The sequence below is a fragment of the Pituophis catenifer genome, unplaced genomic scaffold (genome assembly GCF_029215685.1).
Source record: "Pituophis catenifer annectens isolate HBS135680 unplaced genomic scaffold, rPitCat1.0.hap2 SCAF_1, whole genome shotgun sequence".
Classification (NCBI taxonomy): Eukaryota; Metazoa; Chordata; class Lepidosauria; order Squamata; family Colubridae; genus Pituophis; species Pituophis catenifer.
In genome coordinates, this window is record NW_027256881.1 from 306447434 (window position 1) to 306461823 (window position 14390).

Sequence of the window (14390 nt, forward strand, 5' to 3'; positions counted from 1 at the left end):
GGAAGGACATGAATGCCGTAATAACAAAGGATATTGCACAATGTTAGTTTCATAAATAAAACAAATATACATTGTATATAAGTCTGGATTTCAAATGCATATATTTAAAACTATTTGTCTTTAAGATTCATTGTAGTCTACTACAATCATTGTAGTTTTTAAACATACTACAATCTATAATTAAATACATCTCCTGTTATTTCAAAACATAAATAAGAAAGCTTAATTAAAAGTATGCCTAGTGGGATAGCCAAAGGGCAATGGTGGAATACCTCAGAGTGTTCTGCTACAGGAGAATGTGGAATTTCAGATGATCTCTAACATGCTAAAATCCTTTAAAGCCTTTAGTTATGAGAATCATGGATGACGGAAAAGCTTTTGAAAAACCATTACAAACAGTCCTGCTGATAATGAACAGTTTGATATGATTTCACTAAAAAAAATATGTAACTAAACCATATTAACATCCAACCTTCCACATTCATACAATAAGGAACGCTCACAAATTCACATATCTTGTGTTGTTGATCTTGTATGACATTCAGTATTTTTCTTTTTTAAAGAGTGAAGTGTATATAGTAAAGAAGAACCTCATGCTGGAGGAGAGAGCAGGGAGCCAGCATGAATATAGCATGGAATTTGCTAATTGTTTGATGGCAAATTATGAAAACCCTGACCATGTTTATTCTTTTTTTCAACATAAAGTTTTTCAATGAAGGAATTCTTGAATGGTTCACTTAATGCAAGATAAAAAACTAATGGAATATAATTACAGTTACAGCCTAAATCTTTCAATATTAATCAATACATTTCTTAATAATTGGCTGAATTTGTAAAATTGGCAGATATTATATTTGTACTGATTTTAAAAAATCCCATACCTTCTGAATACATTTGCTTTGTGGTTATAATGTCTTGTTTATAGGTAGATTTCATTTTCAGACGTTCACTACATTTTACATTTTTTAAAATAAACCTTTACCCATGTTAACATTTTTAGAAAAAGGAGAGATAAAGCTCAGGGCACACATTATGGTATGTGATATATTATCTAATCAGTCTCACTTCCTGAATTTGAAGTATTATCATCACTATCAGCAATATCAATTTCTTTTGATTCTTTTTCAAACCATGATACCAATTTATACTAACACCTGAAAATTATGGGTGGCCTATATTGAAACAAACTTTGGTACATTTCACATATGCTTCTTTCTTAATTTGGTGCATTTCTTACCATAGATAAATTTCTTGCATATCTTGACCATTTGATAAACTATTTAAAATGAAAGCAAGGTAAAAAGGTAAAAGTTTCCCTGTCAGTCATGTCCGACTCTAGAGCATGGTGCTCATCTCCGTTTCTCCGAAGACAATTTCCGTGATCATGTGGCCACCATGGAACGCTGTTACCTTCCCACTGAAGTGGTCCCTATTAATCTACTTGTATCTGCATGCTTTTGAACTGCTAGAAGGCAGAAGCTGGGGCAAGTAATGGGAGCTCACCCCATTGCATGGAATTCAAGTCTTGAACCCGGGCTGTCAGCTCTGCAGCTGACAAGCTCAGCATCTTTAACTGCTGAACCATTGAACCCCAAATGAAACTACTAACTAGGAGATTATTCACTTCTTTCTCAACTTTTTCATAAATACAAAGACATAAACGTCTTCATAAAAAATGGGAAATGCTCTGCAAACCCAGCTACTGTGCATTATAATCCATAATAATGGCAAGTCCATAAATATTAGGCCTTCAAAAGCAAAGCCTTCAAAAGAAGTATTTTTACAACTCATGGAAGTTCCTCTTTACAAAACATACATCATACAAGCAACAGTGTGGTTTGTGAGGATTACAAGATGATTTTAGAAGCTGTTATTGGCTGTCTCTGTATGTTTTGTGAAATGGTTATATACAACTCTAAAACTTTTTCATTCTAGAAGTTGACTGCCAGCTGTGAGTTGGGTGCTGTGCTTGCCTGCACAGGCATACAGCTATACATAAAAACATTTGTATATACATATTCCCACCCTACAACTGCTCACAAACATGCATTCACTTTCAAAATCATGAGGAGGGAAGTAAAAGTTAAAATCTCACTTTCTCAACAGCTATTTTCTTCTATGCCACCATCAGTCTGCATATATTATTATCTCCTCTATTATCTCCTTATCTCACTCATAATTCTTGTACACTTATTTCCCCTAAATTTAGGCTACTTTCCTAAACTTAACTGGGAATCATATTACTAATTTTGTTATATCTTTTAAAAGGCATGGGTATCCGTGATCTTCAGATGCTATTGAAGTATAATTTCCAATATCTACCATACACCCATTTTCTGGCAACTTGTTTGATCAATCAAATGGCCAGCTCTACTGTCCTGGGACTCATTCACAGAAACATATACCAAGATATATAGCTTAGCTCAATGTCCACAAAACAGTACAATTGGAGCATTCTGCTTTCAATCTCTTTAAGTCCAAATTATAATAATTATTGATAATTATTGATAATAAGATGGGCAGCACATAAATTTAATAAATAAATAATAATAAGTCGTAGTAAACAATCTTCAACAATGTAGTCATTGTTTTCTGTTTGGTTTTTACTTGATGTATGCCATCAACAGCTGCAATTATATGAATTGGGCAGCTCTATATATCTTTTAAATAAATGTTAAGCAGGAAGTGAACCTTGTCTTTTTCTTGCTAACAGACGAGAACTGTAACATGGCAGTGACTAAGACAATTATCCTTACTTCTGACAGCATAATCTGATGTTTTAATTTAAAAATATAGATTTGTGTAGCTTGGAATATATGTATTCTTATCCCAAATCTTAAATGTTTATATTTCTGTAATGTGATATCTCCTCAAATATAAATATTTCTACATATTTTGAAAACAATGTTTTCAGATTTAAAAAAAGAAAAGAAAATTGATTGAAGTCCAAATTAACAGAAATGTCTTCACTCAGACCCATGTTTCTATAATATGAAAATTAGTAAAGATAAACACATGAAAATATACTTGGACAATATACTTTAAGCAATCCATTGTTTGAATAAAATTACTTGTGCTGATCCTACCTGTTCCCTCCCCTCTTCCCTCTATTTTGCCATTTAGACTAGCAGTGCTCCTATATACATTTAAAATAAATCTTCCATCTGGCAATGCCATAGAATGCAAATTTACCCCAAAATTCAGCTTACATCACTAACTTGATCAGGAAAAATAGATACTGTATCTATTAAATACGTATTTGCAGTATGCTCATAAATCTGCAATTTCTAAATTACAGAGTAGTACTGGATGAGCTGACAAATTCACATTGTAGAATGGCTAACACTTTAATATTAGATATAGTATTAAGGGTGATGGGTGATTAAGAAATATGAAGCATAAATGGATAAAAAATAGGCTTCTATTGTTATACAATGATGCAAGGGACACCTTTTTCCTATGATGTTTTGTTACAGCCAGAGTTCTAGCATCAAACATAAAGGCCAACCATAAGTTCTATCTCATACTAAATCCAACAAGCATGCACTCTTTGCAACCTTATCCCAAACCTTGGAGGGTGATTTCCATGTTGATCTCACGAATCAGAGATCGGAATACTCCTGCCAGGTATTGATTACAGTTTAATTTAGAAAAGATACATTAAACATTTGGGTTTTTCTTGACATTTGATTGTGTACTGTCAGAGTATGCAAGTAATATTACAGTTAGTTAGTTTGTTTTGTTTTGTTTTTATTGAATTTGTATACCGCCCTACTCCCGAAGGACTCAGGGCGGTGAACAGCCATAAAAATAAAACATATAAATACAAAATTTAAAATAGAGATAAAACAAATTAAATAAATTTGGCTGAACCATATTTAAAACCCCAATAATTTAAAACCGAATTTAAAATTCCCATTTAAAAACGGAGAAGTTTAAGTCAGTTAGTGAGGGCAGGAAACATTGGAGAAATTAAAATAAGCCCTTCCAAAAGTGCTCTTTGCACAATGTTTTCATTCTTCAGTGATAGCTAAGCCCTAACATGTGACTAGAGTTCCTACAATCTGATTAAGTTTTTAAAGCTACAAACACAGAAGCCATTTCAGCAACACCTTTTGATAGGAAAAAAAAAACTGCACCAGAAGGGGAAAACTGCACCACCCCCTTCCCCTAGGTTGCTATGCAATTCTAATTTCACAGTTTATTACAGTTTACCACTGAATTCCTATGCCTTTTTTTTTTTATGTAATGGCAAGAATGAGTTTTGAGCACATACAAGATATTCGATGGTCAATAGTGGGCATATGTAGACTGCTACGTAATTCTGTTGGTACCTAAGGTCCTAGCTTAGTTCCTCTCCAGCCTCCCAGGAAAGGCCTGTTAAAATAGAGGGGAGCTTTAGCTTTACCCTATCGGGTAGCAAAGCTTTAGAATTAAGTGTTTTTGACCGGCAGAAACAGCACCAGCCCTTTGCCCTGGCCGTCTCCCTCCAAGGGGTCCCTAGCCTGTTGCCTTCCAGATGTAATGGACTACAACTCCCAGCGTTCCCTGCCGAGCATGACCGAGAAGAGCATCAGGTTGCCTGAGCTTTAGATCCAACGGGGAAAGGGCTGCGTGTCTGTTCCTTTGCACGTGCCCAGAGGGCTCGCTTGTTTAGCTTCGTCGCGCGCCTGTAAACACCCGGGCAGGGCTAATTATAAGGCCACCTCACCACCTCCTCTCCACGGGCGCGCTTAAAAGCAGCCGCCTCATCCCGCCCCCGCTGCACCTGCAGCCCTGGCTGTCGGCGTTAAGGTTGACGAACCGGCTTCCTCTTGACTCAACCCCCCCCCACACACACACACACCCGAGTCCCTTCCCACCCAGCGGGCCGCACCGTTAGCTATGAGCTTGGCGGAAAGCTGCTTGACGAGTTCGGGGATCCTTTCCCACTGGCACTCGGACCGGCACCTCTCGATCTCCGTCTCCAGCCGCGAGCCCCCTTTCTTGGTCGCCATGGCGGGAGCAGGCCCAACGGGCAACCCCGCAAAGCGGGGACCGGCCGAAGGGAGGGGGCGCGGCAGCTGCGGCACCGTGGCAGCGGGCGCCTTTTCGGCGGCGGAACGAGCCGGGCTGCGGCCCCGGAACGGGAACCGGAGAGGCGCCGAATGCGGTTCGCTGTACCGCCATCTACCGGCAGCCAGAAGGATGAGGCGGGGGGGGGAGGAGTGGGCGGAGCAAAAGAAGATGCGCGGCTCCCGGCATTGTTTGGCGGGAAAGGAGAAAGGCTGGTGGCTTTCGGGCGTTTCCGCAGCCATTCAGCTCTTCGTTTGCAGTTGCGTCCCCGGCATATCCAGGGGGAAATATGGATAAACAGGTTCCACATAGAGATTATTCACACGACTGTACTGTCAAACTTCAAGGATTCTTCCCGGAGTGGAAAAACAACTGATTATTATTCTTGCAGGGAAAAGATGTACAGTGTATCCAAAGAAATTTAGGAGGATTCCCACTGAACACAGGAAAATTTTGCTAAGTGAGAAAATTGTTAAATGAGTTTAGTCCCATTTTACAACCTTTCTTGCCGCAGTTTCGCTTGCTAAATGAATCATTGCCCTTAAGTTACTAACACGGTTGTTAAGTGAATCTGGTTTCCCCATTGACATTACTGGTTAGAAGGTTGCAAAAGGGGATCACGTGACCCTGGGACACTGCAACCGTCATAAATGTGAGTCAGTTGTCAAGCATCCAAATGTAAATTATGTGACCATGGGGATGCTGCAATGGTGATGTCACTTTTTCAGTAACCTCAAACTATCACTAAGCAAACTTGTAAATCGAGGACTACCTGTATCACATACTAATAACACTATTATATAAGACACTATTAATGAATAAACAGGTTATTCATTTAAAATTGGTTTTAATTGCACTGTGCTAATAGGTTTTTTAAAAAATTCTTATCCAGACCTTGCAATACAATGCAAATATAAATTAGATACTCTTAAGTTTTTGTACATTATTTGTCTTGGGCAGTCTTCAAAGTGTTAAAATAACACTTTACTATACAAATATTAGAGGAATTATTGGATGCAAAGGTACATACAGTATTTTGACACTAAACCACAGCAGCTCAGGATCAGCTCTAGCACTGGCAATACATGGTAATCTACCCAAGGGCAGATTCTATCTAGTTATTCTAGTGCTTGGCTAATAAGAGCTATATCATACAATTGAGACCATAGAAGGGTCTGTAGTTTAGGGTTGAACTGCAGATTCCTTGGTGCTCTCTGAGCTTGGTTGTTTGCAGATGCTTCATTACCCAACTAGATAACATCAGGGCAAGGAAATGTAGATTTTGCTCTCTGTTTACATACAGTAATTTGCTCTGCCCAAAATTCATGAGGGTATGTTTTTCTCTTTGGTAGTTCCTTAATTAGTATTTTTTTTTTTTTATCAAAGATCAACATAGTTCCTTGTTCAACAAACTACCAAAGAGTGATGAGAACAGAGGTTTGTAAAAAAGTAGCCCTCATGAGTTTGCAAGTTTTCCAATAGCCTAGATCAGGGGTCTGCAACCTTAAACACCCAAAGAGCCATTTGGACCCGTTTCCCACAGAAAAGAAAACACCGGGAGCCACAAAACCCTTCCCGTGCCTTCTTGAGCAGCCACAAAACTAGCATATATAGTTGAATTAAAAGTTCTGTTTTCTTCTGAGTTGGATTTATCCATAGTTGACCTAATGGGGGTTGAAAAGTTCAATAAATTGCATGCCGGTGGATGTCACACATTGGCAGTTGTGATGCATATTTTGAGTGACGGAGCCGCAGCAGAGGGGTGAAAGAGCCAAATGTGGCTCCAGAACCTCAGGTTGCTAACCCCTGGCCTAGACTTCTGGGTTGGGAAGAGGATGATTGTTCATGGCATCTTTGTAATGATCACATGCCTTGCTCTGGTGGTGTCTCTGGACAGCAATCTTTTCTCCTTTCTGTTTGTTTTTCTTTGCAGCTTCCCTTCCCTGCCAAACAGAAGATGTAATGAATGTATCCCTTTCTGGGTGTCATATCAGTATTTACTTTGCACCTTATAAGACTAAGCCACTGCTAGTTTTCCATCCCAATAATAACAGTGTTCCTTAAAAATGTAATACACACTAATACTCTGGTGGTGTGCATTGGAAGACCAATACCCATCAATAATTCAGTAAATTAAATTTGTAGCATTTTATACATAGTCAAGTTTATTGTTTTGAAGGTAAAACAAATATATCTGAACATACAGTCTCGCTTTTAGCATAAAATCCACACACAAAAAACATTTCAGCAAATTTACTGAAGGTAAAAATATTTTTTGACAATTACAAATTCCAACTTGATTTCTTTCTAAAGTTGATGCAACTCATTAAAGACTTGCCAAATGATAAACATTAAAAATACAGGTAAAATGCATGCATATTTGTTTTATATAGCTATGTCTAATATTGATAATTCCAGTAAATATAAAATAACTTAATTTGTTAATTGAGGAACTGATGAGCAGCAATGTTAATTGTGGCAATAAAGCATCATGTAAAGTTTGTGTTTATGGATATTATGAGTAGATGCACATATCACATAAAGTAAGCCACAACTAAAATGAAGAGAGATTTCATGGATTTTTCTTTCATGAAAATAATTCTTTAAGAGCCCCTGTTCCAGTCTGCATAAGTTAAGACTAAGTTCTAGCCCAGCTAGAATGAAATAATCCAAATAGTTTAAATGATTACTTTTTTTGTATATAAACCATATAAATATTACACTTTAGGAAGAAATGTTAATAAATGTATTTATAGTATATATATTAGATTTACATTGGAAAAAAAACTATATATTCAATAAGAATCCAATAAATGAATAACATTAAAACGTATAATAAGATGTAATGTTTAAAAAAAGTGTTTGCATTATTAAAAAAGTTTATCTTATTTTCTGAAATACTATCTATTTGGAACATCACAAACAAAGTAATAAATTAAAAAGAAATATTAACAGACATTTCTACATCAGGCTCATTTGACAATCGACTGATCACCTGAATAGAAACTTAAATCAAATATTTCTCATCAAGTCAGCCTGTTATGGAAGAAACTGCTGTCTCTGGATGAAAAATGTAAAGAATCTACTGGTTCCTGTTTTGGAACTCATATAATGAGTTCATGTTAGAGTCAGCACCTGCAATATACAGGGTTTTTTTTTAAATAAAACAATGAATAAACATGACTCTTTATCTTTAAATATTCACTCATATTTACCTCAAAACACTAGGAAATATTTGGGAATTTTAGTTATAAGTTAATAGTTATAACAATTTAATTAATTGACTCCAAAAGTTTTATACTGCTAGTAGAACACTCTCACTGACTGATTTGTTCTTTCTCTTATTTAACCTTTTAAAATTTTATTTCATATTTTAATAAATTGCCTACCTTGGAGTACTTCCTTTTAATTCTTGTTCTTTTGATTAACTACATAACCTCTGCATCAATCACCAAACCAATCATAATATAAAACACTTATCTTTTACTGATACACAATCCATGCAAGTGAACCACAGCACATGCTTGGAGGACTAAAACTCTGAAAGCACCTTATACATATACCCTAAATTGGCAACCTAATTTTCTGAAGAAAAGAAAATAATCAATTCACAAAAATATTTATATGGGAAAATTAAATTAAGATTTAAACAATCAAGTTTAACGATAAATTCTTTCAAGGAACTAGTTATCCTAAAAATTTTCGAATCCTGGTAGGAGTAACCAGCCAAAACAGTCAGAGAAAGCCAAGTATAATTATCTACATATTGCAAAGTCATCATGTATGTATAACAATTTTTCTAGGCAATGATTATGAGTTAAATTCAATGTCATGTGAACAGCTTCAGTTTATGCGCTGTGTCTTTTTCCCTTCCCTTCCTGCAGCCTCTGAATGCCACTTCAGAACTACTGTGAAAAGTCCTCTACTTTTTTGCAGCAGACTCAGTGACACAGGGATGGGGTATTTTTTCTGCTAGTGCTTTCTTTATTTGAAGTAATTTATTTAAATAAATACTTTTCAATGTACAGTATAATTTTTTTAAAAAAAATAGTGTCTATTCAGAATTCTTCTATTAATTTTCAGATCAATTTCTTCCACTATGCTATATTATTTATAGAGTGTTATTATATATGAGGTTTTCTTTTACAAAAGAAAATTAAAATAAATCTGAATTAAATAAATCTTAAAATTAAAATAAATTTGAATGATTTATGCAGCATTTCTGACCTTGATTCCTATTTGCCTGGTGCAAAATTTTAAAGTCAAAGAATTACATTTTTATGGGTAATAAATTATTACCTGAGTTATCAACAGCATAACTATAGTGTAGTAGTAAACCTTTAGGAAAAGGATGTAATAAGTATCTCTCTGCTAGACTAGCTAAAGATTTATCCTTTTTAAACAAAGAAAAAATAAAAATCACGAATTTATCATTTCAGTCAACGCAAGATGTTTAATCCCCAACAATGATATAAAGAATAAAGAGGCTATATCCAGCATCTCCCACTGTCTTACTTTTCTACTAGCAGGATAAAACATTATATACAAGAAACAGGAACGTTGTTTAACTCTTGCATTGATCATTTTATTAATAGCAAGAAATAATTTGGTTTATTTATGTGGGTCTGATTGTGAAAAATATAATACCATAAAAGAACTTTGAAAACATAGCTGCACATGTACCATTTAATTTCTGTTATTGCTCCATCAATTCCTCTAATTATACATACCGATAGACAAAAGTATATAACTGTAAATAATTAATGTTTAAATATAGTACAAATTTATGAATAGACATGTTATACATAATAATAATCAATTTACACTCGTTTATGCTTGTATTCATGAAAATCTTCTCCCCAAAGTTATAGCTCATCAAGCTTTCACAATAGCTGCCTGTGGAAGAAACAATGGAAATATATACAAAATCCTTTTCCTGAGAAATGCGAAACCATTACTTTGTGATTTTCATGACATCCTACCAAATTTTTAAATTTTGATATTTTAAAAAATCCCTTTATTTTAATTTCTCAAAGATATTAGATATTAAAAATAAATTGTCTATACCACATATAAATTCAGTTGCATCAGAATTAAGCTACTAAACTGTTGACATTTTGTTTAAAAATGTTTTATTCCGTGTTCATTTTGAAATGGAAAGTGGCATATCATAACAAGATATTTATGTAATTTACTGAACACACCATTTCCATCTCTTCAAGATACTTATCTGTATTATCGGAGAAAAATGTTTGAAATGAACTATATATACATATATCCCCTTCATGGATCACTGCCTTGTTATGGAGAAGGGGCTTGCGTAGCTCAATGAATCTATGAGCTATGCCGTACAGGGCCACCCAAGAGAGACAGGTCATAGCAGAGAGCTCTGACAAAATGTGATCCACTGGAGAAAGAAATGGCAACCCATCCAGTATCTTTGCCGTGAAAACCTCATGGACGGTACCAAAAGGAAAAAAGATATGATGCTGGAAGATGAGCCTCTCAGGTCGGAAGGTGTCTAATATGCTGCTGGGGAAGAGCAGAGGGCTAGTACTAGTAGCGCCAGAAAGAATGAAGCGACTGGGTCAAAGCCAAAAGGACACTCAGCTGTGGCTCTATCTGGTGGTGAAAGGAAAGTCCGATGCTGTAAAGATCTATACTCCATAGCAAACTGGAATGTAAGATCCATGAAGCAAGGCAAGCAGGACGTGGTCAAACAAGAAATGACAAGACTGAACATCGACATCTTAGGAATCAATGAACTAAAATGGACAGGAATGGGTGAATTTAATTCAGGTATACTACTGCAGGCAAGAGTCCCTCAGAAGAAATGGAGTAGCCTTCATAGTCAATAACAGAATAAGAAAAGCAGTACTGGGATACAATCCCCCAAATGACAAGATGATCTCAGTTCAAATCCAAGGTAAACCATTCAACATCACAGTAGTCAAAATCTATGCTCCAACCACTGGTGCCGAAGAGGATGAAGTTGACTGGTTCTATGAAGCCCTACAACATCTTCTAGAATTAACACCAAAAAATGATGTCTTTATCATCATGGGGGATTGGAATGCTAAAATAGGAAGCCAAAAGATAACAGGAATAACAGGCAAGTTTGGGCTTGGAGTACAAAATGAAGCAGGGCACAGGCTGGTAGAATTTTGTCAAAAGAATGTGATGGTCATAGAAAACACTCTTTTCGAACAACCCAAGAGACGATTCTACACATCGACATCACCAGACAGTTAACACAGAAATCGATTGACTATGTGCTCTGCAGCCAAAGATGGAGAAGCTCTATACAGTCAGTAAAAACAAGACCAGGAGCTGACTGTGGCTTAGACCATGAGCTTCTCGTTGCAAAATTTAGGCTTAAATTGAAGAAAATAGGGAAAAGTACTAGGCCACTCAGGTATGAACTAAATCATATCCCTGATGAATATACAGTAGAGGTGACAAATAGATTTAACGAATTAGATCTGATAGACAGAGTGCCTGAATGGATGGAGGTTCACAACATTGAACAAGAGGTAGCAACTAAAACCATCCCAAAGAAAAAGAAACGCAAGAAAGCAAAACAGCTGTCTGAGGAAGTTTTACAAATAGCTGAGGAAAGAAGGGAAGCGAAAGGCAAGGGAGAAAGAGAAAGATACACCCAATTGAATACAGAATTCCAGAGAATAGCTAGAAGAGATAAGAATGCTTTCTTAAATGAACAGTGCAAAGAAATAGAAGAAAACAATAGAATAGGGAGGACCAGAGATCTCTTCAAGAAAACTAGAGATATGAAGGGAGCGTTTCATGCAAAGTTGGGCAGGACCAAAGGACCAAAATGGCAGGGACCTAACAGAGGTAGAAAAGATTAAGAAGAGGTGGCAAAATTACACAGAACTATACAAGAACGAGCTTAACGTCTCTGATAACCACAATGGGCTGGCCACTGACCTCGAGCCAGACATCCTGGAATGTGAAGTCAGATAGGCCTTAGGAAGTCTGAGCAACAACAAAGCTAGTGGAGGTGACAGTATTCCAGATGAGCTATTCAAAATTTTAAAAGACGATGCAGTAAAAGTGCTACACTCAATTTGCCAGCAAATTGAGCAACAGCAGCCACAGGACTAGAAAAGGTCAGTTTACATTCCAATTCCAAAGAAGGGCAATGCCAAAGAATGTTCAAACTACTTGTTATGACCTAGGACCAAGTAGTTATTACCAGACACAATCAGTCCTAAACAAACATATTTTATTAGAACAGCTGAGAATTACTTCATTCTCAGCTTAGTCCAAATTAAGTCCAAAACAAATCCTTCATAAACAGTCCTTCGGCCTTATCACAAACCTTTGTCTTCTTTGGCACCCTGCCAAAGGCTTTTCTTGGCAAAACCCAAGATGCCGACAAGAAACAAATGTAGCAACGTTGCTTTCCTACAAAGATCCCAAGAGTTGTTGCTGCTATTTTAAGCCTTCTGGGAGAGGCCAATCATCTCCTGGCCTTACTCCCGAGTCTTCCTTTTTGCTTTAGCTGCTCTTGTCTTCTGGCAGCTCTTTGCATGCATGCATTAGGAACAGGCTCCTCCTGTTCCTCTGTTTCTCTGCTATCTGCCTCTGGAGGCTCCAGAGTCCGCGCATCGTTCCCAGATGGCCCTGGCCCCATCTCTGCCTCTGATGCAGAGCCCTTGTCCGGGCCTTCCCCTGATTCCAGAACTGGCCCATTGTCCTGCCCAGCCTCCTCACTGTCCGACTCTGCTGTCAGCTCTGCAGGCTGCTGGCGGACCACAACACTACCGCACCATTGTACTCATTTCACATGCTAGCAAAGTTATGCTCAAAATCCTACAAGCTAAGCTCCAGCAGTATGTGGACTGAGAACTACCAGAAGTACAGGCAGGATTTCGAAGAGGCAGAGGAACTAGAGATCAAATTGCCAACATACGCTGGATCATGGAGAAAGTTAGGGTGTTCCAGAAAAACATCTACTTCTGCTTCATTGACTATGCTTAAACCTTTGATTGTGTGGATCACAACAAATTGTGGCAAGTTCTTAAAGAGATGGGAATACCAGGTCATCATATCTGCCTCTTGAGAAACCTATATGCAGGTCAAGAAGCAATAGTGAGAACTGGACACGGAACTACTGATTGGTTCAAAATTGAGAAAGGAGTTCGACAAGGCTGTATATTGTCACCCTGCCTATTTAACTTATATGTAGAGCATATCATGAGAAATGTGGGGCTAGATGAATTACAAATTGGAATTAAGATTGCCGGGAGACATATCAACAACCTCAGATATGCAGATGATACCACTTTTAAGGCAGAAAGTGAAGAGGAACTAAAGAGCCTCTTGATGCGGATGAAGGAGGAGAATGCAAAAGTTGGCTTGAAACTCAACATTAAGAAAACTAAGATCATGGCATCTGGCCCTCTCAATTCCTGGCAAATAGATGCGGAAGAAATGGAGATAGTGACAGACTTCATTTTCCTGGACTCCAAAATCACCACAGATGGGGACTACAGTTAAGAAATTAAAAGATGCTTACTCCTGGGGAGGAAAGCTATGGCAAATCTGGACAGCATACTAAAAAGCAGAGACATCACCCTGCCAACAAAAGTGCATATAGTCAAGGCTATGGTTTTCCCAGTTGCAATGTATGGCTGTGAAAGTTGGACCATAAGGAAGGCTGAGTGCCAAAGAATTGATGCCTTTGAACTATGGTGCTGGAGAAGATTCCTGCGAGTCTCTTGGATTGCAAGGAAATCAAACTGGTCAGTACTAGAGGAGATGGCCAGATCCTGAAGATGAAACTCAAATACTTTGGCCACCTAATGAGAAGGAAGGACCCACTGGAGAAGAGCCTAATCTGGGAATAATTGAGGGCAAAAGAAGGGTACGGCAGAGAATGAGGTGGCTGAATGGTGTCACTGAAACAGTCGCGTGAGCCTAAATGGACTCTGGGGGATGGTAGAGGATAGGAAGGCCTGGAGGAACATTGTGAATGGGGTTGCGATGGGTCGGACGACTTTGCGACTAACAACAACAAAATACATGTATAGAAAGTAAATGTAATTTACACCAAATTAGTAATGTAATATATATGCACACAAATTAAGATCTTTGTGCTCTCAGCATATATAAAGAATAATCTAATCTTCAGTTTTCAATATTGTACTCAAATTTTAACTGATTGGGTCCTCTGAGTTTTGGGGGTTTTTTTGCAGACATTTCATTACAAAACTAGGTAACATAATTTGTATCAATGTATGCAATTAGCAACCCAATCCTATGTCTACTTATTGAAATTTCTCATGGAGTTCAGTGATGCTTACTCATGA

The 14390-nt window shown here is 37.3% G+C and overlaps 1 protein-coding gene across 3 annotated transcripts in view; it reads right to left on the reverse strand.

Annotated features, from left to right (window-relative positions):
* TTC7B (tetratricopeptide repeat domain 7B) overlaps positions 1–5085 on the reverse strand; it is a 108506-nt gene extending 103421 nt beyond the window's left edge. For all 3 annotated transcript variants that reach the window (XM_070941291.1, XM_070941283.1, XM_070941276.1), the window contains exon 1: positions 4877–5085. In XM_070941291.1, the coding sequence (XP_070797392.1) occupies positions 4877–4997 (121 nt within the window). In that variant the 5' untranslated portion in view covers positions 4998–5085. The remainder of the gene's footprint in view (positions 1–4876) is intronic.
* Between the last annotated feature and the right edge of the window lie 9305 nt (positions 5086–14390).